This window comes from Triticum aestivum, chromosome 1A (assembly GCF_018294505.1).
Source record: "Triticum aestivum cultivar Chinese Spring chromosome 1A, IWGSC CS RefSeq v2.1, whole genome shotgun sequence".
Taxonomy (NCBI): domain Eukaryota; kingdom Viridiplantae; phylum Streptophyta; class Magnoliopsida; order Poales; family Poaceae; genus Triticum; species Triticum aestivum.
The window spans coordinates 465513168-465540500 of record NC_057794.1 but is presented as its reverse complement, the minus strand read 5'-3'; the positions used below and the strand labels follow the sequence as shown (position 1 = coordinate 465540500).

The following is a 27333-nucleotide window of genomic DNA, read 5'->3' as shown; positions in this document are numbered from 1 at the left end:
TGCTTAGAAAGCCAATCCATTCCGAGAATAAGATCAATATCTAAGTTACCGAGAACAATTGGGGAAGAAAGGAACTTGTAGTCACCCAATGTGATAGTAACCTCAGGGACGCAGGTGTTTGCTATCATCTGCTTGCCCGGTGACACAATTTGCAAGGAACTTTGCAGATACTGATAATCACACTCATACTTGGATGCAAAAGGTTTAGAAATGAAGCAATGCGATGCACCTGTGTCAAAAAGAACTTTTGCAGGAATATCATTAACAGGAAGGTTACCCATGATCACATCTGGTGAGTCCTCTGCCTGAGCTGCATTCACCATATTGACCTTGGCGAACTTGGGGTTATGCTTGACCACAGCTGTACTTGCCGATCTGACAGGAGGAGGAGGAGGAAGACGCCTCTGGTTGAAACACTTGTTGGCATAGTGATCCTTCTGTTGGCACTTGTTGCACGTGATCTCTGAAAGCAGACGGTGATACGGAGCACTCGATCTTGGAGCTTGAGACGAAGCCTTGTTTTGAAAGCCAGGGTTGGGTGGGTGGGAAGAACCACTGCCATCTTTGCTCTTCTGCTGATACGTTGACGGAACAGAGGAGGAAGCCAAAACTTCTGCTGCTTGGCCACTTGAGTCGAGGAAGAAGGAGTAACATCTCTGACTCGCTTCCTGGAAGCATCACACCTCAACTGAGCAGCCTCTTGCTTCAGTGCCATGTTGTAGAACTCATCGTATCTCAAGGGCTCAAAGAGGACAAGAGCGAGCTGAAGTTCTTCTCTGAGACCACCCCTGAACTGATATATCATGCTCTTCTCATCAGGCACGTCCTGCTTGGCAAAGCGAGCGAGCTTCTGGAACAACTTGTTATAGTCATAGACAGACAAAGAGCCTTGCTTCAGATTGCGGAATTCCTCACGCTTGCTTTCAACCACGCTTTGCGGAATATGATGAGCTCGGAAATCTCGACGGAAATCATCCCAAGTGATAACACGTCCACCTCTGGAATCCTTGTACTGCTGGAACCATTCTGCAGCTTGATCTTTGAGTTGGAAGGAAGCGAACTTGACAAAGTCCTCAGGCCTGACATTACTGCACTCGAAATGCTTACACAGATCCACAAGCCAATCGTCAGCATCGGTTGCCTCAACACAATTGCTGAAAGTCTTTGGCCCGTTAGCAAGGAACTGGTTGAGTGTAGCAAAGTGACTCTGATTGCTGCCTTGATTCCCTTGACTGCCTTGATTGCGCTCTTGAAGAATTTGCATTATCAGCTGTGTGTTCGCATTGGTTGCGGCCATCACAGCTTGCCATGCCTCCGGAGGAGGTGGAGGTGGTGGCGGATCAGGATTCGGAGTCGTGCGCGTTGGAGGAGCCATCCTGAAGAGGTTGACCACCATTAGCACATTGACAGGTAATTATTGAAGCTGAATCCAACGGAATGAAAATTGCAACATATAGTCTTCACATCCGAACAAAATGAACGAATGCATTCCTCTTGAAATGGTCACATATCCATAAATTGAGAAGCCACGTAAAATTAAGGTAGAGAAATAAATCAACAAGGTACGGATCAAGAACGAATAATCGGTAAGAAATCCCAATCTCAAACCAATATCCGTGGAAGAAGAACTAGAGCTACTAGAATTCCCACCTATGAAACTCCCGAACCTTTCCGGTTATGCAATCAGGTGTTGGGGATACAGGGGAAGCATAATATCTCACCCAAACTAGCAAATCCTACATCCAGCTGTATCCATCCTTTAACACATAACCAAGAAAACTTCGGAAACCATCTACCTCAACCTTCGAAACGCATCCGTTATACAAGTTATGGCGATACTCCCGAACTCCCACCCCAGTACTGGGTGGCGTCGAGGTTATCTCACCAACGAACTGCATAAAAGAGATTTTCGATGTCGGCGAACATATCTCAAGTATTCCAGAATTGCAACGATAAAATTATGATGACAACACCTCAGAGCTCAACTCTCCGGGACACTTCCACTAAACCCCTGACAGGAGGCACCAAGACAGTATTCTCATCATAAGCCATCGGAACGATTCCAAGATACTCGCGTGATCCTAAAAAAAATTTAGTGAAATTTGAGAAGAGAAGAGTCAAAACTCTACGTCAGGATGCCTTACCAGAGCGATGAGGAGACTGGGAAGTAAAAAGAATTCTTAAACTGTCCGATATATAATTCCTAAAGACTCAAAACATTTTTCTAGACACAACTCAGCTGCTAAAAACGATCAAGCAATGGGGCTCCTAAGGTCGGGAAAGGCTCTGATTACCAACTTGTAACACCCTCGATGCGACTATAGCTCCCACGTGTCGAGGCACGACTTAGAGACATAATCGCATTGAAGGCATATGTCGCAAGTTAGGCAATCTTCACAACATCCAATGTAATATGAATAATAAAGGGGAGAACATAGTTGGCTTACACTCGCCACGTCAATCAAGAACATAATTAACATTACATCATCCAAAACACTCATGGCCCGACTACGGCGCCAAAATAGAAGAAAAATCCAACATGCGACAACGGTCCCAATCACCCCCAACTGGGCACCACTACTGATCATCGGGAAAGGAAACATAGTAACATTGAGAGTCCTCGTCGAACTCCCACTTGAGCTCGTACTCGTTACCTGGAGAGGAATCACCTGGACCTGCATCTGGAGTTATAGTATCTGTGAGCCACAGGGACTCAGCAATCTCGCACCCTCGCGATCAAGACTATTTAAGCTTATAGGAAGGGTAAGGCAAATACATGTGGAGCTGCAGCAAGCGACTAGCATATATGGTGGCTATCTTATATGCAAAGGAGAGCGAGAAGAGGGGGCAAAGCGCGAGCGAGAAAAACTAGAGGGACCACCTGCGCAAGCATTACTCCAACACCGTGTCCACTTCCCGGACTCCGCCGAGAAGAGGCCATCACGGTAACACACTCAGTTGATTCATTTTTAATTAATTAAGGTTCAAGTTATCTACAACCGAACATTAACAAATTCCCATCTGCCCATAACCGCGGGCACGGCTTTCGAAAGTTCAATCCCTGCAGGGGAGTCCCAACTTAGCCCATGACAAGCTCTCACGGTCAACGAAGGAATAGACCTCCTCCCAAGACGTTCCGATCAGACTCGGTATCTCGGTAACTCAAGACACTTCGACAGGTTAAAACAAGACCAGCAACACCGCCCGAATGTGCCGACAAATCCCGATAGGAGCTGCACATATCTCTTTCTCAGGGCACACTCAGATGAGCGCTCCATACAACTAAAACCAAACCTCGAGTTTCCCCGAGGGGGCGCTGCACAGGACTCTAGTTTGGACCAACACTCAGAGGAGCACTGGCCCGGGAGGGTTAAATAAGATGACCCGTGGGCTCCGAAAACCCGAGGGAAAAGAGGCTAGGTGGCAAATGGTAAGACCAAGGTTGGGCATTGCTGGAAAAGCTTTAATCAAGGTGAACTGTCAAGGGGTTCCCATTATAACCCAACCGCGTAAGGAACGCAAAATCCGGGAACATAACACCGATATGACGGAAACTAGGGCGGCAAGAGTGGAACAAAACACTAGGCGAGAGGCCGAGCCTTCCACCCTTTACCAAGTATATAGATGCATTACGATAACATGGCAATATAATGATATCCCAACAAGTAAATAAAAGATGTTCCAACAAGGAACGGCCTCCAATCTTCACCTGCAACTAGCAACGCTATAAGAAGGGGCTGAGCAAAGCGGTAATATAGCCAATCAACGGTTTGCTAGGATAATGGTGGGTTAGAGGTTTGACATGGCAATTTGGGAGGCTTGCAAGCAAATGGTAGGCATCGTAGCAATGGCATAGCAAAAGAGCGAGCAAACTAGCATAGCAAAGATAGTAGTGATTTCGAGGGTATGATCATCTTGCCTGCACAGTTGTCAGAGGTGACTGGATCCTCAAGAGCAAACTCAACGGGCTCCTCGTTAGCGAACTCGTCTCCCGGCTCTACCCAAACAAGACAAACAAGCAACATGGATACAATCAACCACGTGCAAGCTCACACAATAAGATGCAATGATGGTATGCTATGCGGGATGCGATGCGGGATGCAAAATGCAAGATATGACAGGAAATGCATGAATCTGGCCTCAACTTGGAAAACCAAGTGTGCCACTGGAAAGATGGGATGAAATCGCTTGAAAACGATATAGAGATCATCGGAATCGGAGTTACGGTTTGGAAACGGCAAGCGTTTCAAAAATGACACCGGTCTGCGTTTTACAGCAAGTAGGCATCTAAATGCAATGAGATGAACATGCTACAGCACCCAAACATGACAACAAAATGCATGGCAGGGATGCACACAAGATTCTTAACAAAAGTCTAGCACTGAGCTACGGCCAATTCATCCATTAACAGGTTCGAACAAGCATGGCAAAAAAGCAAATGCAAAACAGATTCCAGACTTAGTGAAATTAACACTTGTCTGAAATTTCAGATCACAAAGCCCTCTTCGGAGCAGCAAAACAACATGATACATGACCTTATTAAGACAAGTAAGAACATGGCATGGAGCTACTCAACAAGCTTAACAAAAGACCCAAGGTGACCTGGGGCCAAAAGGTTTCACAAAATATACTAACGGGCACACGAACATAGCTAAAACACAATCAGTTTTCAGACTTGGTGAAAACTGAGACATGCTAAAATATAACTCACGAAGGCATGTAACAAGCTCGATGCACTCACTACGGTGCAAGTCATGGCAAGGCAAGCATACATCCATTAAGAAGGCACAAAATGCTCGCTAGACATGGCAAGAACAATGGCATAGCATGCACGGATCAACTACAATAGCATCGGCAAAAACGCAAACAAGTTGACGATCTGCCCAAATTCACAACGAAGCAAAAGTAGAGCTTGATTGACTCAAGCTAGGGTGCTCCATAATTGCAAACAAAGACATGGATGGATAGAGCATAACATGATTAACAAAACTCCTTTACTGATCATCCTCAAAAGAGGCACGGATCACTAGGAAACAAGCTGAACATATGGCATCATGAACTAAATAATCCCAGACTTAGTGAAAACTACTAAGTCCCTGAAAACAGAGTTACCGGAGCGCCGTTCGCCGGCGACAGGCAGGGCGGCGGCCGGCGTGAGGAGGTGAGGCGGGGCCGGCGATGGCGACCGGTGGTGGCGGCGGAGCGGCGCCGGGCGGCGACGGCTCGCGGCGGAGGCGGCGGCCCGCGGCGAGGCGAGGTGGCAGGCGGCCCCGGGCGGCGGCGGCTGCCGGCGGGCGGAGCGAGGAGGCGGCGGAGCGGCGCGGGCGGCGGCGGGCGACCGAGCGGGCGGCGGAGCTGGTGCGAGGCAGCGGCGGGCGGCGATGTGGGCCGCAGGGGCCGGCCTCGGGCTCCCGGGCCGCGGTGGCGGCGGGGACAGGCGAGGAGGCGTGGCAAGCGGCGGATGGCTGGGTGCGGCGGGGCGGACACGTCCGGCCCGATTCGGACGTGTCCGTCAGCGGGGGGAGCGGCGAATCTGGAATAATTAGGGTTTCGAGGGGGAGAGAGATCCGAAAAACGGGGGGGGGGGGCTATTTATAGGCATAAGTGGAGCTAGGGGAGTCCAAATGAGGTGCGGTTTTTGGTCACGCGATCGTGATCGAACGCTCTAGATGATGGAGCTGAGTTTTGTGGGTTTTGGGCCAAATTGGAGGGGTGTTGGGCTGCAACACACACGAGGCCTTTTCGGTCCCTCGGTTAATCGTTGGAGTATCAAACGAAGTCCAAATGATACGAAACTTGACAGGCGGTCTACCGGTAGTAAACCAAGACCGCTTGGCAAGTCTCGGTCCAATCCGGAAATGTTTAATCCCCACACACGAAAGAAAGCTAGAAATGACCACCGAAGGAGAACGAAGCGCCGGAATGCAAAACGGACAACGGGGAAAATGCTCGAATGCATGAGATGAACACGTATGCAAATGCAATGCACATGAAGACATGATATGAGATGCATGACAAAGAAAACAACACACGGAGACAAAGACCCGAACCCGAGAAATAAATATAACTTAACGCCGGAAACGGCAAGAGTTGGAGTACAAATAGGGAAAGTTACATCCGGGGCGTTACACTTTGTGAATCTTGATTACAGAAACTTTTCAACAAAAATAAGTATCCCCTTATACAATTCCTTTGTATTATAAAAATAATGTGCCAAAGTTTGCCTTTAGGATGTTTACATTGCTTGTTGGTTTGTGCGGTGTAGAACAGAACCTTTGGCTGTAGTGCGTGATTTTACCTTTTTTTTCTGGAACGTCAAACGGTTCTGAAACTTTTTGCACTGTATTTATATATAAATTTTTTATTTTTCCTAATTTTTTCAGAATTTTTGGAGTACCAGAGGTATGGTGAATGTTCAGATTACTACAGACTATCCTGTTTAAGACAGATTCTGTTTTTGATGCATAATTTGCTTGTTTTGATGAAACTATCGATTTCTATCAGTGTATTAAGCCTTGTAAAAGTTATATTACAGCAGCTACAATGCAAAAAACAAAATATGAATTGGTTTTCAACAGTACTCAGAGTAGTGATTTGCTTTATTATACTAATGGATCTTACCGAGTTTTCTGTTGAGTTTTGTGTGGATAAAGTGTTCGGAGATCGAGGAGGTCTCAATGTGAGAAGAAGGAGGAGAGGCAAGAGCTCAAGCTTGGGGATGCCCAAGGCACCCCAAGTAAATATTCAAGGAGACTCAAGCGTTTAAGTTTGGGGATGCCCCGGAAGGCATCCCATCTTTCTTCAATAAGTATCGGTATGTTTTCGGATTCGTTTCGTTCATGCGATATGTGCAAATCTTGGAGCGTCTTTTGCATTTAGTTTTTATTTTTCTTTTATGCACCATGCTGGTATGAGATAGTCCATGGTTGATTTATAGAGTGCTTATTGCACTTCACTTATATCTTTTGAGTATGGCTTTATAGAATGCTTCATGTGCTTCACTTATATCTATTGAAGTTTGGATTGCCTGTTTCTCTTCACATAGAAAACCGCCATTTGTAGAATGCTATTTTGCTTCACTTATATTTGTTAGAGCATGGGCATATCTTTTGTAGAAAGAATTAAACTCTCTTGCTTCACTTATATCTATTTAGAGATATGACGGGAATTGGTCATTCACATGGTTAGTCATAAAATCCTACATAAAACTTGTAGATCACTGAATATGATATGTTTGATTCCTTGCAATAGTTTTGCAATATAAAGATGGTGATATTAGAGTCATGCTAGTGGGTAGTTGTGGATTGTAGAAATACTTGTGTTGAAGTTTCTGATTCCCGTAGCATGCATGTATGGTGAACCGTTATGTGATGAAGTCGGAGCATGAGGTATTTACTGATTGTCTTCCTTATGAGTGGCGGTCGGGGACGAGTGATGGTCTTTTCCTACCAATCTATCCTCCTAGGAGCATGCGCGTAGTACTTTTGTTTCGATGACTAATAGATTTTTGCAATAAGTATGTGAATTCTTTATGACTAATGTTGAGTCCATGGATTATACGCACTCTCACCCTTCCATCATTGCTAGCCTCTTCGGTACCATTCATTGCCCTTTCTCACCTCAAGAGTTGGTGCAAGCTTCGCTGGTGCATCCAAACCCCGTGATACGATACGCTCTATCACACATAAGCCTCCTTATATCTTCCTCAAAACAGTCACCATACCTACCTATCATGGCATTTTCATAGCCATTCCGAGATATATTGCCATGCAACTTCCATCATCATCATATACATGACTTGAGCATTCATTGTTATATTGCTTTGCATGATCGTAAGATAGCTAGCATGATATTTTCATGGCTTGTCCGTTTTTTGATGGCATTGCTATGCTAGATCATTGCACATCCCGGTACACCACCGGAGGCATTCATATAGAGTCATATCTTTGTTCTAGTATCGAGTTGTAATATTGAGTTGTAAGTAAATAAAATTGTGATGATCATCATTATTAGAACATTGTCCCATGTGAGGTTATCAAAATAAAAGAGGCCAAAGAAGCCCCAAAAAAAGAGGCCAAAGAAGCCCACCAAAAAAAGAAATAAAAATAAAAAAATGAGAGAAAAGAGAGAAGGGGCAATGTTACTATCCTTTTACCACACTTGTGCTTTAGAGTGACACCATGTTCTTCATATAGAGAGTCTCTTGAGTTATCACTTTCATATACTAGTTGGAATTTTCATTATAGAACTTGGCTTGTATATTCCAACAATGGGCTTCCTCAAGTGCCCTAGGTCTTCATGAACAAGCAAGTTGGATGCACACCCACTTAGTTTCAGTTTGAGCTTTCATACACTTATAGCTCTAGTGCATCTGTTGCATGGCAATCCCTACTCCTCGCATTGACATCAATTAATGGGAATCTCCATAGCCCGTTGATTAGCCGCGTTGATGTGAGACTTTCTCCTTTTTGTCTTCTTCACGCAACCTCCACCATCATATTCTATTCCACCTATAGTGCTATGTCCATGGCTCACGCTCATGTATTGCGTGAAAGTTGAAAAGGTTTGAGAACATCAAAAGTATGAAACAATTGCTTGGCTTGTCATCGGGGTTGTGCATGATTTGAATACTTTGTGTGGTAAAGATGGAGCATAGCCAGACCATATGATTTTGTAGGGATAACTTTTTTGGCCTTGTTATTTTGAAAAGACATGATTGCTTTATTAGTATGCTTGAAGTATTATTGTCTTAATATCAAATGATAGACTATTGCCTTGAATCACTCGTGTCTTAATATTCATGCCATGATTAGATTACATGATTAAGATTATGCTAGGTAGCATTCCACATTAAAAATTATCTTTTTTATCATTTACCTACTCGAGGACGAGCAGGAATTAAGCTTGGGGATGCTGATACGTCTTCGTCGTATCTATAATTTTTGACTGTTCCATGCCAATATTATACAACTTTCATATACGTTTAGAAACTTTTTATACTATTTTTTGGGACTAACATATTGATCCAGTGCCCAGTGATAGTTCTTGTTTGTTGCATGTTTTTTTGTTTCGCAGTAAATCCATATCAAACGGAGTCCAAACGGGATAAAAATTGACGGAGATTTTTTTGAATATATGTGATTTTTGGGAAGAAGAATCAACGTGAGACGATGCCCGAGGGGGCCACGAGGCAGGGGGCGCGCCCCACGGGGTCAGGCGCGCCCTGGGCCCTTGTGGCCACCCCGTAAGGCGGTTGATGTCCTTCTTTCGCCGCAAGAAAGCTAATATCCAGATAGAGACCGTGTTAAAATTTCAACCCAAATCGTAGTTACGGATCACCGGGAATTTAAGAAACGGTGAAAGGACAGAATCAGAGAACGCAGAAACAAAGAGAGGCAGAGAGACAGATCCAATCTCGGAGGGGCTCTCGCCCCTCCCATGCCATGGAGACCAAGGAACAGAGGGGAAACCCTTCTCCCATCTAGGGAGGAGGTCAAGGAAGAAGAAGAAGGAGGGGGGCTCTCTCCCCCTCGCTTCCGGTGGCACCGGAGTGCCACCGGGGGCCATCATCATCACCGCAATCTTCACCAACAACTTCACCGCCATCATCACCAACTCTTCCCCCTCTATGCAGCGGTGTAACCCCTTTTTTACCCGCTGTAATATCTACTTTAACATGGTGCTCAACACTATATATTATTTCCCAATGATGTATGGCTATCCTATGATGTTTGAGTAGATTCATTTTGTCCTATGGGTTAATTGATGATCGTGATTGGTTTGAGTTGCATGTTTTATTATTGGTGTTGTCCTATGGTTCTCTCCGTGACGTGCAAGCGTGAGGGATTCCCGCTGTAGGGTTTGCAATATGTTCATGATTTGCTTATGATGGGTGGCGTGAGTGACAGAAGCACAACCCCGAGTAAGTAGGTTATTTGCGTATGGGATAAAGAGGACCTGATACTTTAATGCTATGGTTGGGTTTTACCTTAATGGTCTTTAGTAGTTGCGGATGCTTGCTAGAGTTCCAATCATAAGTGCATATGATCCAAGAAGAGAAAGTATGTTAGCTTATGTCTCTCCCTCAAATAAAATTGCAATAATGATTACCGATCTAGTTATCGATTATCTAGGGACAAATAACTTTCTTGTAACAAAAAGCTCTTTACTAAAACTAACTTAGGTGTGTCTTTATCTAAATAGCCCCTACTTTTTATTTACGTTCTCTTTATTATCTTGCAAACCTATCCAACAACACCTACAAAGTACTTCTAGTTTCATACTTGTTTTAGGTAAAGCGAACGTCAAGCCTGCATAGAGTTGTATCGGTGGTCGATAGAACTTGAGGTAATATTTGCTCTACCTTTAGCTCCTTGTTGGGTTCGACACTCTTACTTATCGAAAACTGTTGCGATCCCCTATACTTGTGGGTTATCAATTACTTGTGAACATAATTGGGTTACAGACTGTCTAGCTGGCCATGGAAGAATGGAGGGTAGGACTCACTCTGTGCATTTTGAAACCGAACCGAAAAACCATGCCAAAAACCGAATGGTATGTACTTTTCATACCGTTTTGAATTTTGGTTTTTATGGTATATACCGAAAAACCGAATGATTAACCAAATAAAATCGAAGTAAAAATAAATTAATATTTCTTGAGGCAAACAACCATACAAGTTGTCATTTTTTTGTAGATGAGTCAAATTCACTACCAAGCACGTACACTTTTCTTGTAACATAGTCATTTTTCTCTTTAAAACATGCTAAGCACGTTATACTAACCAATGGATGAATCCATTCATGCATATAATATATATATATATATAGTTATATAGAATTTGTGTAAAATTGTATGTCTTTTGAGTCATAAATTTGTAAATTGTCATGATGTCATTTTCAAATTCATGTCAACTTTGGTTATTACGGTATATACCGAAACCATACCGAAATAATTTGATATATACCAAAACCGAACAGTATTTATCGAAGTATTAATACCGTACAGACCGAAAAACCGTACAAACCAAACCATGTAAACTGAATAAACCGAACGCACAGAGTGAGGTAGGACTGCTTGTTGGCTATGTGAAATTCCTGTGTGTACCGAGCTACTAGTTCCAGCTGATTGTAACTCTGTTTCTGCGGAAAAAATAATTGTGCTGACTACAGTATAGTAAAATTTACAGAAAGAGAAAAGAAAGCGAGAAAGATAAGGTTTGGGCCACCCAGCCATAATCCCTCTCCCTCGCTGCACACAGTGGGCACCCGAGCTCCGCTCAGCTCGACCCCTCTCAGACCTACTTCGCCGGCTTCCTTCCACGCCGCCGCCCCCATGCTCCTCCCGACGCGCCGCCTCCCCGCTGCCCCTTCCGGCCCAGCCGTCCACCCGTACATCTCCCCTGCGCGGCCCTCCCTCCGGTTCCGGCGACAGCATGGTCGAGCGGCGACGGCGAGGGCGACGTCAGCGACACCTCCCGTGGTACGATGCTCCTGCCTCGTGGATTCGATTCCTGCAGATAATCAAACAGAGAATTAGGGTATCGAATTAGGGATGCTGCTTACAGAAAATTATGAGTTTATCAGTTGGAATGGTGAAAATTGTATTGCTCTGATGTTTACATTGCTTTGCTTCAAATGATTAGTTTGGTGACACACTGCTGGGTCTGTACGAGAAAGAGAGGTTAGGCCTCTCGCGGTACGCCGACGAGGAGTCCAGAGAAGACGTGTTCTGGGAAACCTTGGACGCTGATTTGCAGTACTGGACCAGATCCCTGCGCCCGGTGCAGGTATAAATCAGGTGTGCTTTAATAATGGAATTAACACTCATTACATATATGCTCAACGTAGTAACAGTTCTAGTTTATCAAAATCAGCTACTAATGTTCAGTGTGTTCATTATCTCATTGCTATCTGCACCTTGCAGTGGTATCCTGGTCATATTGCAAAAACAGAGAAGGAACTGAAAGGACAGCTAAAGCTCATGGATGTTGTCATAGAGGTCCGGGATGCTAGAATTCCCTTGGCAACCACCCATCCTAAGGTAGTGGTCTTGGCGGTTTCTCGTGTTTATTTCTAGAAGCGGCGGCGTTTGATTGTGCTGAGACATGTTTTGAATGACCAGATGGATTCCTGGCTAGGCAACAGGAGAAGGATCATAGTGATGAACCGCGAGGACATGGTGTCGGCCGACGACAGAAATGCATGGGCAACTTACTTTTCTAGTCAGGGTATCAAAGTTATTTACTCAAATGGCCAGCTGGGCATGGTAAGACAGCCGTTATGTAATCTCTGTTGCCAACTGGTCAGGTATATACTGGCTTATGCCCTGATGCAGTATATCACTTTCCCGTTCGTGGTCAGGGTACGATGAAATTAGGCAGAATGGCAAAATCAGCAGCATCTACTGTGAACACAAGGCGAAGAGAAAAGGGATTGCTTCCTCGTCCGGTAACTCAATTGATTTGTTTTGCTTTCTGTCATTTTTTCCCTCTATACATGCAAATTATTTTTTCGGGAACTTTTCAATAAGAAGAGGTACACTCTGCAACTTGGTTACGATATCATAGAATGTTTGCGTGCATCCCTTCTGAACTCTGAAAAACTTCGGTTTCATATAGGCCGCAGTTAGATTTGTTTGGAAGACTTGTGTAAAGTCATTGGTTTGTTAGTTACATTAGATTTATTTGGCAGACTTGTGGAAAGGCAATATTTCTTGATCCTTTTTCAATTAAGTAACCATCCAGGTAACGACGATCTGTTTACCTTATTCATTGTCTCTGTTGTACTTGTACCTTGTTTTTGTTTGAAGGTTCGAGCTGGAATTGTTGGATATCCAAATGTCGGTAAATCTTCCTTGATTAATCGCTTGCTAAAACGAAGAATGTGTCCAGCAGCACCTAGACCAGGTGTCACAAGAGAACTGAAGTGAGTTACTCTGCTGCATACGTGGTCTTAACATTGATGGTTGTTCTATACACATATTGTAGTTTCTCTTAGTAGGAAACAATGTGATGTTTTCTCTATTCAAATTCTAACATTTGAAACCTCAAACAGGTGGGTTCGTTTTGGGAAGGATCTAGAGCTATTAGACTCACCTGGAATTTTGCCAATGAGAATTAGTGATCAGGCAGCTGCACTTAAGCTTGCTATCTGTGATGATATTGGAGAAAGGTCATATGATTTTGCTGATGTGGCAGCAATTCTTGTGCAGATATTGTTAAGACATCCGGCTGTGGGTGAGTGGTCCGACAATCTAATGATATGTTGCATACTCTCTCCAGTTGCAAAGAAAAATAACATTTTCTACGTACCATTCCATCATCAAGTGTGGGTGCGAATCAAAATCATTACTAACAGGTTTGTGTGAAACAGGTTCTGAGGCATTTCGAAAACGATACAAGATTGATGTAGACAGTGACTGCGGCAAATTGTATGTTTTGATCAACTCAGTTCTTTGAAATGATATTAGAACTTTTGGAGTTGAGCCAATGTTCTTATACCATAGTTGACATTTTACAGGTTTGTCACAAAGCTCTCGGTCCACTTGTTCAATGGAGATACCACCCAAGCAGCTTTCCGCATCTTATCCGACTTCCGGAAAGGAAGATTTGGTTGGGTTGCCCTAGAGAGACCTCCAACATGAACAATGAATATAACACTTTACCAGAGATCATACTCACCGCAAGACGCACGTCAATCACAATGTCGCCATCATAGGACAATTTCTCTGGACCTTAACCTATGTGTGGAGTGAGGAATCTATTGAGCATAGGGTGGCTATATTCCTACATCACAAGTCTTGATGGCACATCAGAAATTGCCATGTAGTTACATGGTTGTCAAGGCCTCTAGGGGTCTGAGCTGATCTGTATGAGCATATGAAAGTTGGTTTAACTCTATTTTGTAATCTGCTACAGATTAAGTATGAATAAATGGAACTTGGTTCCAATTTTGCGCAATTAAATGCTCGCTCGCATTTACCAGACTACCCATGGCTACTTTGGTGAAATTTGATTGGCCTTACATCCACATTTGAAATGTTATGCTGTTAAACAATTCATCAAGCACTGGAATTTGCAGGCCATGTATATTCACAACACAGATATCCTATTTTCTTCAAAACTTGTGTTTTATACAAGCAACTAAACATTAGATAGTTTTTACAATAACTCCGCTCTTCTGTTCAGAACATGGCATATAATACAATGTTTGCTACACCAGTTACTCTCAAATTGACATACTGCTAGGTCTTCACCTCGGACGGGTGGCCTCGCGTAGCCTGTAGGTAAACACCGACTTTTTACATCCTTGCCAGAGCTATGGATTTCAGGATAGAAGATGACTACACAGTATCCAGGTTCATTCACATTTCTTTCAGTTGATTCCTGACTGAATTTCCAGACCATCAAGCCTGTCAATCAAATCCAAAGCCTTTGTCCTATCAATCTCGAAGTCTATGACAGGGAGCATGGAGAACCTCCTAAATGATAGCAGATCTTTCCTGTTGCCACTGGTTGGAGAATGGCTATTGCTCTTGCACAATCTGCTATGTTTGTCGTGCCTCGACTTTGTGTCGAATTCTTGACTTTTGCTTATCCCAGGGACGAATTTCCTGTACTTGACACACCTTAGCATATCCTGATCCTCTGGTGTGAGAATCGGCGATGAATTGTTCGCTGGGTCCAGCTGCAACCTAATTGTATGACCCTTTTGTGTCGGTGAACGGACAGGAGATTTGATAGGAGACCTTATATCTCCATTGGCTGTTCTGGATTTACTGATGAGATGATGAAGCCACACAACAAGCTCAAGGATATGTGCTTCAGTCTTGTCCTTCTCAGCATGATACAGTGTCTCGATCCGGGTCAAGTCCATCTGTCCTGATAGCTTGCAGCTCAGCTCAGATCTGCATAGAACAAAAAGATTGACACTCTTGAGAAATTCTATTTTCGTTAGTTATCTTCCAAATTATTGCAATCATAAGCTAACCCTGTATTTGCCCACTCTCCAACCCAACCAAAGCCGTGGTGTGCCCTGATATGAATAGATAATCACATTCTCATCAGATATGGATAGTTTTTGTAATTAAAAAGAACAGGTCATAGGTGATAATAAGTACTTAGTCGTATTATGGGCAATAGGGACAAGCCATCGCAAAGTTTTCTCCATTTCAGCTTTGATTTGAGAAACCGTAAGCTGCATCCATTTAGCATAACCATGTTCCAGTGTTATAAGATACATCACCATAGCAAGGAATTATGATTCACGATTCCACAGCATGGCATCGCGATTCACAACTGTCTACTCATAGTAGAAGCGAATATGAGCCCCCAGTGTGGCATACCTCTTCTTTTATCTCAAAAGATTGTAGCTTAGGCCGGAGAGCAGATTTGACAGTAGGCGGCAAACCTTGGTATAGATTATCCCTCGTGTTTGAAGAGATAGAACTTGACCGGGAAACCTGCCAAGTCGCAAATCCTTTTTAGATAATGGGTGCCCAAAACCAATGACAATTGCGTGAGCCACAACAAAGGGTGACTGCACAACATATGTAGCCTATGAAAATGTTGCTAATTTTGTAAGAATCTTGAACTGGAGCAGACATCTTTGTATTAGAGATAGATCAGAATCTGTGATATTACTGTGATTGCAGAATAGTTGTGATATTTCCAGTAGAGTTAACTTACAAGTGTATCAATCTGACTGATGATATTTGCATAATGGAGCGCAAGGCCTGCTGGTCCCAATCTATTATGGCGTTTCACGGGTTCTTGTGGTTCTTCACTCTCTACAGTTAATAGGAGCAGGAACCTCTAAATCATTGCCACAATTCATAATAAGATCACAATGTTTTGACAAGAATCAGCCTACACTTGCGTTACCTATTGAGGTAAACAATTTAGATTACCATATTGCAGGGTTAAAGTGTGTGTTCATGCATGCACAAAAGCCATTCTTTCCCAAAAAACCATTGCACACTCCATAGCAAGTACATGCAATTAAACTGAGCACCGGACATACTAACATATTTTCGATAGCTGCGACAAAAACCCAAGAACACATTTATACTATAGCATGGAACATACTCCCTCCGTCCCGAATTACTTGTCGCAGAAATGGATAGAAATGGGATGTATCTAGAACTAAAAATACATCTAGATACATCCATTTCTGCGACAAGTAAATTCCGGACAGAGGTAGTATGTACCTTATCCCCCCTTGCTGAGCGTGAATAAGTTCAGGGCATGTCCTCAATAAAGATACATTACCTTTGCTTGGCTAAGGGTGCAAAACTAGCTAAATTCTATAAGAGGTTTATTCGATATGGATGAAAAGAAACTGAGGGTCATCTATCCAGGCAAAAGAACCAACCCCTTTAAGTTTTTTTTAGTGAACAAATATCAGAAAAACTTAACCAAAGACATCAGAATGCATTCTTAAATCATATGCGGGGGAAGTTGATTATAGCAAAGCATATATATGATCCTTCGAACCACCATAATTACTAGCAACAACATTCACTCTTGTAAGACAGCAGCCATAAGTATCAATACCAGCATGACCAAAGGCATCATAAATTTCCAGATCTAAGAAGTGGACGATGTCTACAAGCTTTTCAATCACCTGCAAAAAGAGTAGTTTTCTTCAAATCTGGGAGCATGAGGTGATATATCCACGTAGTTTAAACATCTAGTGCTAACCTACAACATAACCAATGCCTTCCTAGAGCCAGCATTTCTTATTGTAATAGATTTTATTATACCAAACTCTGTACTACTGACCTCTTCCAAATTCTTGGACCAAAGTGACTTTCTTTTCAAACTTTTAACATGCTTACTTTGGCTCTTCACTTCCTGCTTTAGTATATGCAGATTGTCACCTGTAAATAAATCATAAGTTTTCCTTTAGCTCGTCACTAGCATCCCTCTGAGTGCAATGCACATTTTACACATTATATATTGCATGAATGCATACTGACAAATGAAACCGAGGCGAGGAGGTATATATCATAACTCATAACAATTATGTAGTGAGATAAGCACCCAAGAGAAGGGGCCAAGGGGAGCACCCTCCGCAACAGCACAGCGTGCAAATGGAAGAGGGTGAATATGCTAGAATTTGAAACGTCAAGATGTAAAGGGCAATTAGTTGGTGAAAACTAGTAGTTGTGCAATTAAGAGGGTGATGCTGTGTGAGTGATGATAGTGCAAGGCTCCAACGTATTTTCTCATCCATTGGACCAGTCCCGCTTGGTTGGTCTGGATTGATTAGATTGAACTTAACTCGCGATTCTTATGTAGCTATAGATTATAGTTTTACAGATAAGCGGCATCCAATGATAAATATCAATCCTTAAAGACTTTTCTAATGGAAAGCCCACAAATCATTGAGATGCACCATATTATTGTATTCTGTACTACTATGCACACAAGAAAGGAATTACTTTGGGATGAGTTTTTAGCTATGTTTTTAAGGCGACGCCTTACCGCCTTAGGGAGGGGGGGCGCTTTGGCGCCTAGGCGGGCGCTTTGGGCGCCCAAAGCGGTCGATTTTCCAAAGCGGAGGGGGAGCGCTTCGACGCCTAGGCGTCGCCTTAGGGACGCTTTAAAAACATAGGTTTTTAGAGAATATCGATAAATGGCAACATAAGAACTATACAAGCAACCTAGTCGAAGACTGCATCTAATGGGATATATGTTTATTCATAAAAAGTAATGGAGTATTTCTTAAATAGTTAGAGAACAGGACAAACCCAGCTAAAAACATGCAAAATGTGCAGCTAGGCCTGATAAATCAAGCAGGCCTACAGTTCAGAAACAAAAATAACCTGTTAAATTCAAGTCATCATGTTCTTGATGTTTACGACGATAGTCTTGCTCAAACCTATCCAATGCATGCAACTCATGATATAATTCCTGAGGGGAGAAATGTAAATAAGTGAAGCAAAGTCAATAACATGAAATCAATAAACAGAATAACTCATGTTATTAAAAAAAGACCAGAATAATATCAGAAGTTCAAAAGACGGACATCTAGCAAAAGCCGAAAAAATATAGGTCGTTTTGGGAATTTACAGTCCACAAGATACCAGTTTGATTATGAATTTCAATCACAATACATTGTTGCTTTCAAGACGAATCTATTAGTATGCAGCCAATCTTATTGATGGTCAAAACTGAAAATGTTTGATGCTTACTTTTCAAACTAGAAGGAGTACACTACATGGTTCTTTGCACTTGCAGGCTTGGAGCAAATGCAACAGTTACTAGAAAAATCCAAGTAAATGAACAAATTTGATCATGGACCACTCAAACGAAGTATTGACAACTGAAATGGCCCAGATATTGCTACGTTCTATTCAGCATGTAGCTATCATTCAGTGCTAAATTCATTGCACAGTTACGATCATGTGCAAAATTTAAGTAATCAAAATGGCACATAATGCAAATGACTTATTTAAAAACCATGCTAAATTAGCATGGTGATCCTTACAGCTGTATACTGAACACAAATTATCAACTGCTGCATCACGGTCTCGGCATCTCGTTTCAGGGAATGCTGGGAAGTTCTTTCTGACACCAACCTAAGAATGGCAACAGTGAAACACAAGTTAGTACCTTATAATAATCACCTTTGCCAAAGACACGGATAGAAAACGAACTGTACTTTTCGAAGTAGCGGTCCAAGTTGTGCCACTGAGGATCCTTGCAACGATTGCCAAAACGAATAATCTCTTTTGAAAATACATCTAACTCTTCCCTGTTGGAATCAAACAAAACAATTAACCACTTGACAAGAAGATGCAAGAAAGGTTCTGCTGAAGTTCTCCGAATAGTGAATACAGTTCTACTGGGGTAATGAAACGACTCCCTTTGTTTTGTTATATCTGTCATCAGCCTACCATACGCACAGACGAAGGTAGCACTAATCTTACATATATTTAATGAAAAATCATCATGCATCCCCCTATAAAATGGCATGCTACCACTTAACTCCTTCCAAAGCATTAAAGTACGGGCAAAGTATTGAAATATTAACTGCATTCTCAATTACTTCAATGGTCATATATTTTTAAATGGCCACTCATAAGGCCGGTGATAGATATATTAAAATGGAGGGAGTAATAAGCAGTGTAGATTCAACACTTACCTTTTGTCAGCAGCTGCAATCTCAAGTAGTTCATCCATATCTTTGGATATCAGGTGTTGGACACCTTCTGAATGAAGCACCACTTCTTTTATATGCTTTATGTTAGAATTTGACAGAGAACGCATTAGATTGGAACCCTTAACTATTGTATTTGCCACCTCAAAAGCCAAAATAGATATTTTATTTCCCTTTGCTCCAGAACTTGAAACAAAGCCACTGGTAGCATTTAAACTCGCCATGCTACTACCAAGTGTGTCTAGAACCTCCACAGCTTTCCCAAGTCCAACAGTGCTAGCTCTACCTAAAATTGTGCTCATTTCCGAAACCTGTTTCAATAGTCAGTATAGCAAGCAAACATTAAGCAGCCTAACAATGTTTTATGGAATGAACACTCTAGACACTCGAAAAGAGCAAAGACAAGTGTAGACCTAATTTAAATGCAAAAAACAAAGTGGTCCTTATAGTAGGAAAAGCTCACAAAAATTGCATCTTTTATTGGCTATTACATAATAATTTTCATAGCATGACAATTTTTGCTATTTAAGCCCGAGAAGCCCAAAATAATTGAAGAATTTTTTGCTGCTTGCATGGAACAACCTTGCATAGGATAGCCAGGAAGGATGAGCTCATTATGTGCAAAGTCATGCATCTGGCCGTTTGGTTTATTTTGCAAGATGACATGAGTTTTTCCTCGGCATTAAATAATTCAAAAGTAACTGCAGAATATTGTTAATCACACTTAGCTCACGACTATATATCACTGAAAATCGTTCGCGATTGTTAATCAAGACTTTTAAACAGGGGTGAGTGTTATATACTCATTGAAGTGTTTGCTTGGAAGTTATAACTTAGGATTTCTAATTCCCTGCTTTAGCATATCAGTACCGCGAAAAGATCAGAAAATATCCAACCCACTACAGTTGGATTCGATACAATGCGCTCACTAGACTCAACTACATGTGCACCATCTAGAATAAGGAAAAAAGGGCACTTGGAGTAATGGACACTTTATTTCGTAAGGTTGCTAATAAGTAATAAGCAAAACTATTCTTCATAAGATAGCTACCTGACTAATTATTCTTCTCACAGTAAAAAAAAACATAGTACCTATGCATATGATAAAACAGGAACGCCATATGTCACTACAATCATGGTACAATCTAACAAACTAAGGACCGGAGAATTACTTTGAAAAGCTATCAGTTAACGAAATGCGGTACCCTGCGGCCTAGTTCGTCATAGATTGAAAGAAATGGCACAAAAACTCCTCTAACCTTGGCCTTGCCCAGACCAGCCCTTTGCGACAGTGTCCGAGCCAGTTGTGGTGTCCTGGACCCTGTGTGCTCAGCATCTGTACCATTGTACGCAGCAAGGCCGGGCACGACGCTCTCCAAGAACGAGAAAGACTGCTGCTCTTCCACCCTCTTCGTCGCGGCCTCTTCGGACACCGACTTCTTCTCCTCCTCCTCCTTCAACAACACCACCGGCTCATGATCGAACACCTGGTTCCTGCCGAGCGCGGTGTCGCTCGGCGACTTGTCTACTGCCGAGACCTTTGAGCAGAGGCCTCCCATCCCCCTCCTTCCTAACCAAAATCCCCCCTGATCCCCACCTTATGCCTAATCCAACTGCTCACCTCCCATGCACCGTGATACCGTATTATTCCGTGACCCTCCACAAAGCTAAAGCGGTCTAGCGACTCCAATTCCACCAGCTTCCAGAATTCCCCAAACAGCTCCTCCTCCAGGAACCACTCAGTCCACCAAGACCTGACCAAACCAACCAACCAGGCCGAACCGGGCCAGCTCAGGCACGAGGGTTTACGCCGCGGCACGATCCCAGCAGCGCCAATCCATGTAACGAGGGCCTGCCTGCCTAGCTTCAAAAAAAAAGAGCCTGCCTGCCTGCCAGAAACCAGAGAACGGCGCAGCTCAGAAACGGCGCCCAATTTCCTGTCTTTCCCGGAGAAAGGACATGATACTTGAAGCGGAATCTGAGCGGGAAAAGCGGCGGAGACGGACCTTGTGAGGATCGGCCGGGGGCCGCAGCACTCCGCGGGGGCGCGCGAGGAGATCGTGGATTGGCGTTGGGGTTCGACGGATTTGGGGAAGAGGAGCGGCGGAGACGGGGATCAGGGGAGGGGAGAGGAGCTTCGGCTGCTGTTGCGGAGACGCGAGTGGACGAGTTCACACGGTCAACTGCTACTGCCACACAGTCGCGTGTACACACAGCCCGAATTGTTTTGTTGCTTCGGCACAAAATCATTCTTTGTGCGGCATGGTCTAAATTTTGTGTGGTGTTTATCTTGAGCAATAACTCAGAAAAATGTATGGTATGATTTGCGTGCGTTACATGTGCCGATCACGTCTTCGCTCGTAAAATGTCTGATTTACTGGTGGCCCCCATCTTCACTCGATTATTTCTTGGAAAACTATCATGGTTGCCATTCATTATGTGGGCGACATACATGTATTTTTTTTCCTCGCAAAAAAAAAAGACATACATGTATTTTTGAGATAATTTCTTTTTATAGAATGTTAGAAACTAGGATGTCCTAAGTATTTAAACGACTAATGCAATGTAATGAAAAACAACTTCCGTTACAAGGCACAAAAAGCTTGCCGTAGTACTTAAAAAGAAAATACTCTAAGTATTATTGTAACTATGGGTGACTGCGGTTAGGCGTATTAAATATATCCAATGTAATGAAATACAATTATGAATCCATATTGAATAGATAACTTTTAAATATATCCAAATAGTAAACCATGCGAAACTACATTGTTCATTGCCCCCCAGTTAGGCGTATAGGAAATTGCCATATTTTGGCTTCATCAATCTCGAGACACGTCGACTCAATCTCTCGGAGGTGCTTATCGATTAGGATGTGTGTGTGTGTACAGTAGCGAATCTTGAATAAGAATGAAGAGCAGGCTGAACTTGAGTACAAGAGATTGGAACGGGGAAACAACATGCTAGACATTTAGACAGTGGGTTGAGATGGGCTGGGAACTAGTAGTGAATTTTTGTTTTTCAATTTTGAAGGGCAGGCTTGAGCGTGTTAAAATATGTCCAGTAGAATCGCCACTGTATATGTACATACATAAAGATGGGTGTACATACTTGTTTGTGAGCATATGTGACATGTTTCGCAAAAAGTAAAACGAGTCTCGGTAAATCGTGTAACAACTTACATTTTACAAAGAATTATCGTAACTCCAGAAGAAAAACATACTCTAAAGAAAAGCACCAGCACGTTAAGCACTCAGATATATTTTTGCTATTCCTTTTGAGACAATGTAGTCGGTCAATACGGAATACCAGGCTTCTGCACTCTCCTTGGAATGGTGCAACTAGTGGGCGGCGACCACCAATACACGCCGCGAGTAAACAATAATGAAGGTAGAGCCGTGAACTCTAAGAGCATCTCTAACAGCCGTGCCACGCGCCACGCGCAAAAAACTATTTTACCGCGTGTCCTTCGTTTGGTTTTGTGCGGCCGGTAGCGTTGGCTCCAACAACCGCGTTAAAATGCAGCACGTAAAAAATGCAGCGCGTGTGACTCGTCGGAGCATTGCATATGTTGCATTTTAGACACAAAATGAATTTGAAACCGTGAGAGCTTCGGGGGGGGGGGGGGGGGGCACGGGGCGCCGCCGGCGCGACGCCACCCGTCGCCGTGGTCATCCGCGGCGGCATGAAGAGGCCGCGCGCGAGGCCGATGCTCGGAGGAGCTCCAGCGGTGGCGAGGCCAACGCTCCCCACGCTAGGGTTTCCGGCGGCGGCGGCGGGAGAGGGGTCGCGGCTGTAGGATCGGGTGAGAGGGGTGCCGACGCGTGCGTCCATCGGGTCAAGTTTGCCGGCGCTGGCGTGCGTGGGGCGAAGGTGGCGGGGAGGAGAGAGTGTGGCGCGAGCGCTCGTGTGTGCCGCGCGAGGAAGCCAGTGCCCCAAATACACAGCGCGAGTTGGCGTTTCGGACCGCGCGCCCAACTACATATGTCGCGCGCGGTTATTATGTGCCCGCTGGAACTTGTCTATAGGTTACGCGCGCGTTAAAATGGTAAAATTTGCAACACGGCACTTGTTTAACGCAGCTGTTGAAGATGATCTAAGTTGAAGAGCACTAGTAGAAGAAGAGAAGACAAATCCGATGGTGGCAAATTTGGAACACCAAACCAGCCGCTTGCTTGCTCCGTTGCTTAGTTCTTCTTTTTTTTTTCCTGAGAGAAATTTTTAATCTACTCATCAATTATGGCAGTACAAAGAATACAACAAATATCTGTTATTTATGGCATGCCTTTGCCGGCAGTACGCAAGAATAAAACTGTTGTGAAATCAGGTCCTGGTTTAATGCTAGTTTGTACAGTATAGAACTAAAACCATGTCAGTTACTTCCTTCGACTTGTAATATAAGAGCGTTCTGACACTATACTAATGTAGAAAACATTTTTATATTATAAAACGAAAGGAGTATTTTTGAACAACTGGAGTATCTGCTTTCTTCTTTATATTTCTCTCTTCTTCCTTTTCTTTTTTTGCCTAATGACATCTGGGTTCATAACTGAGGGGTGGAATGGCGTCATTCCTGTAGACGGCCTACCAAGTAGTACACTGAAAAGTGGAAGCCGTTTATAAAAGCCCGTAATTATCCATAGAAAAGTGCGATCGTGGTTTCCAGCTGGACTTCAGACAGGAACATCCTCACTCTGCCAGTCAACTTACAGCATTTAATTGAGTGTGTTATGCTAAATGAACCCCAGCAGCACGCACCTAGTATTCGCTTGCAAACAGAGCATGGTACTCTCTCCGTTTTTATTTACTATGCATATTAGAGTTGACTGAAGTCAAATTTTGTTAAGTTCGATCAAATATATAAAAAAAAATATAAATATTTATCATAAAAATCTATATGATGTAGAAGTACATTCAACAATGAATCCAATGGTATTGACTTGTTAGTGTATATGTTAATATTTTAATCTATAAATTTTGTCAAAGTTTGCAAAGCTTGACTTTGACCAAATCTAATATGCGGAGTAAATAAAAACGGAGGGAGTATTTCTACTGCTTAATTAACGGGGATTGTTTATGAAAATATACAGGTGAACATGGTTTCACGCGCATCTACATGAACAGTAAATTTTAAAACAAATAATAAATTATGAAAATTTGGGTGTTAAATTTGGCCGACCATTATGCTTATTTACATGTAAAATTTCGTGAAGGAATGAAATCTGGGGTATTCCATAGTGAAGAAAATATAATCGGCCTTACTATTCCTTCAAACAGTGTTCTCATATATAGATAGATTTTGTCATTTTGCCTAGAATATTACGGATGCCATTTCTTTGTGAAAATTCATACGCGGATATACCAGTCAACCATGTGTTAATCAGCTGTTTTTGAATTTTTTTCATAGTATTTTTTCAAATTACTATTCATAGTGGTTCAAATCTGCATCCAAATCATATGAATGTCTACACGAGTCAACCATGTAGTAATCAGGTGTTTTTTTTTCATTTTTCTCGAATTACTCCCTCCGTAAAGAAATATAAAAGCATTTAGATAACTACTTTAGTGATCTAAACACTCTTACATTTCTAGAAAGTACTATTCGCAGGGGTTCCCATGGAATCATGTTCCACAAATTCACACGTTGTTTGATTTTTCTCAAATTTCAGTCATCCCTTTGGATCAATACTCAACCATTCTCTCATCTCCACCCGACTCAAAATGAATTGTTATCCCCCGGTTTCCCGCAGATTAAGTGCACAACTTGAATCTACCTTTATAAAATAACTCAAGTATTGAGGGACCATTTTATTAAAAAAATGTATTGTTTACAAACCAAAAAAATCAGCGGTTTGCTAAAGTAATGCACAATTTTAGGTTAGCAAAAAAAATGAGCACCTAAGAATTAGCAAAAAATTATGAGGTAAATACACCGGTGATGCTTTAACTTGCCATGGACGTTCACTTTAGTGCCTGAACTTGAAAACTACGCCGAATTGGTTCTGAAACTTGGCATGAACGTGCAAATACGGTGATAATCCGGTCTATAGACATAAAGTGCGTCGACATGGCACAGTATATGGCTGAGGTGGCACTGAAATGGCATGGGGCCCACTTATATCTACAAAACACAATTACTTGAATACTATCTGTCTCTATGATTAGTGGGCCTGCCTGTCAGTACGTTAGCAAAATTAATATGAAAAATGCACCGGAAGGGACTTGAACTAGCAAACCTGCTGCTTGTGAGCTGGTCGCACTAGCCACAACATAGAATATGATTTGATAACTAAGACGGCCTCTCATTCTTAATGTATTTTAACTAAAACTCTTCTGTCCATAAATGGACTGCAGCCAGTGGCTCATTTTACACACGTTATTTTTTTAAAAGTAAATAATAATCATAATAAGAAAAGTAGATTCAAATATTCATGTGTTATTAATAATTACCTCATGCCACACAAATATCAGTGTGCACAAAATATAAATATCTAAAGGTATACAATAAAATAACTTATTAAAACTGTATTTTTTAGAAATATTAACTTATACTTTAAAAATCTCTACTCCTATAAAAGATTCAGTTGGTGATGATGGTGTGTCTGCTATCCGTAATTTTTGACTATTAGATCTACATCTAAAAACGGTGAGGTAAGTTGTGACCTTTTTGTAAAAATAGCTCACTTCTCTGCTTCAATGTCCAGAAAACACCTTAGTATCTTGAAACCAACCATATCTCTTCCTCACCTCATCAAAACAGCCCGAGAAATATTTTTGAGTGAAACATAATATATTTTTAGTGATATATGTATATCAAAACTAAGTATTTTTTTCAAGTTTGTGGACAAGTATTATTTTACTTTGGATCCGTTGCAACGCACGGGCACATTGCTAGTTAATATTTTAAATATAACCCATGACTACTTAAAAATGTTTGCAAATACAAACATTTAAAATATGCATATAAATATTAAAATATTTGAATAATTGAAAGAATATGTACAAAACTGAAATATAAATGAAATATATTATTTATATTATACAAACATTTTTATTATTCATATATTATTTCATTACTATATATTTTTAATATTCATATAATTGTTAAATATAATCCATGACTGTATTTTAAATGTTTGTATTTACAACATTTTTTAATACCCATTGATTATTATGATTATTTTATTGCAAACCGCTTTATATTTATTTGGTCTGCACACGCATATTTGTGTAGCATGAGGTAATTATTTATTACACGTGAATATTTGAATCTAACTTTAATTATTATGATTATTATTTACATAATTTTTACATTAAAAATAGCCTGTGTAAAATGGGCCACTACCTGCAGCCCGTTGATCTACACGACCGTTTTTGGTTCAACCACATTAAGCCAGAAGGGCCACCATTATCGTCAATACAATTCTGGTTTTGTTGGCTAGCGAAGCATGGACCAAGCGTCATGTTGCAGGTTCGATTCCCGTCAGGGCATTTTTATGTTAATTTTCCTAATTACTGACAGGCGGGCCCACTAATCATAGAGTCATAGATTACTAAGTTATCATGTTTCATAGCTACAAGTGGGCCCCTTGCAATGTCAGTGCCATGTCAGCCACATACGAATCCACGTCGACGTACTTTATGTCTACGGATAGGATTAGCACCGTATTTGCATGTTCGTGCCAAGTTTTAGAACCAGTTTGGCGTATTTTTCAAGTTCAGGCACTAAAGTGACCATCCACGGCAAGTTCAAGCACCACGGATGTATTTACCTCAAAAATGTTCAAGCACCACGGATGTATTTACCTCAAAAATTATTAATGCGTACTCCCCAGAGCAAGGGAAAATAGTGAAAGCTTCTCCCCAGAGCAAGGTGCCAGTGACTGTTAAATGAAATCCAACGTCTCTCTTTCTGTACATGTGTGCGATTTTTGCGTGGCAAAGACTTCGGTCAACATGCATTGATCTATCTATTTACATGCTTTAGTTGTTTAAATGCATGTGGCTTACTTCAAGAAACGTGGTTAACACATGGCTGCTTGTTTTACATGCTTGTGGCATCAACCAATCACAATCTTCTAGAACTGTTCAAAGCATCTTTCAGAAAAGTTAATTGTGAGTAACACGACATACAGCATTTTTAAACCGAACACATGACACACAGGTAAAC

At 42.1% G+C, this 27333-nt stretch overlaps 2 protein-coding genes across 3 annotated transcripts; one reads left to right on the top strand and one right to left on the bottom strand.

Annotated features, from left to right (window-relative positions):
* The first annotated feature begins 11178 nt into the window (after positions 1-11178).
* Positions 11179-13960, top strand: LOC123057053 (DAR GTPase 3, chloroplastic). Its single transcript, XM_044480223.1, has 9 exons — positions 11179-11481; positions 11645-11788; positions 11926-12042; positions 12124-12267; positions 12363-12449; positions 12811-12926; positions 13056-13237; positions 13374-13431; positions 13521-13960. Exons 1-9 carry the CDS (start codon positions 11335-11337, stop codon positions 13642-13644), a joined length of 1119 nt encoding a protein of 372 aa, XP_044336158.1. The 5' UTR covers positions 11179-11334; the 3' UTR covers positions 13645-13960.
* A 131-nt stretch (positions 13961-14091) lies between these two features.
* LOC123057035 (protein PSK SIMULATOR 1) lies at positions 14092-21415 on the bottom strand. 2 transcript variants are annotated; one of them, XM_044480211.1, is made up of 13 exons: positions 21173-21415; positions 20426-21055; positions 19152-19477; positions 18669-18761; positions 18495-18585; positions 17830-17917; positions 16784-16881; positions 16556-16625; positions 15689-15789; positions 15346-15462; positions 15121-15197; positions 14991-15035; positions 14092-14907 (listed from the first exon to the last, which is right to left on the bottom strand). In XM_044480211.1, the coding sequence occupies exons 2-13, from the start codon at positions 20723-20725 to the stop codon at positions 14376-14378; spliced, it is 1938 nt and encodes a 645-aa protein (XP_044336146.1). In that variant the 5' UTR covers positions 20726-21055; positions 21173-21415; the 3' UTR covers positions 14092-14375. The 2 variants fall into 2 exon arrangements, with proteins under 2 accessions (XP_044336146.1, XP_044336151.1); XM_044480216.1 differs by having other exon boundaries at positions 20426-21051; positions 21173-21375.
* Between the last annotated feature and the right edge of the window lie 5918 nt (positions 21416-27333).

What these genes read in the sequence shown, in the direction of transcription:
- LOC123057053 (XM_044480223.1), top strand. Translation starts at nt 11,335, where the DNA reads ATGCTCCTCCCGACGCGCCGCCTCCCCGCTGCCCCTTCCGGCCCAGCC. An exon ending in TGGCAACCACCCATCCTAAG is followed by an intron (nt 12,043 to 12,123) that starts GTAGTGGTCTTG and finishes TTGAATGACCAG; the next exon opens with ATGGATTCCTGGCTAGGCAA. An exon ending in CAAATGGCCAGCTGGGCATG is followed by an intron (nt 12,268 to 12,362) that starts GTAAGACAGCCG and finishes GTTCGTGGTCAG; the next exon opens with GGTACGATGAAATTAGGCAG.
- LOC123057035 (XM_044480211.1), bottom strand. Translation starts at nt 20,725, where the DNA reads ATGGGAGGCCTCTGCTCAAAGGTCTCGGCAGTAGACAAGTCGCCGAGC. An exon ending in CTGGTCTGGGCAAGGCCAAG is followed by an intron (nt 19,478 to 20,425) that starts GTTAGAGGAGTT and finishes CTATTGAAACAG; the next exon opens with GTTTCGGAAATGAGCACAAT. An exon ending in GGAGAGTGGGCAAATACAGG is followed by an intron (nt 14,908 to 14,990) that starts GTTAGCTTATGA and finishes TGTTCTATGCAG; the next exon opens with ATCTGAGCTGAGCTGCAAGC.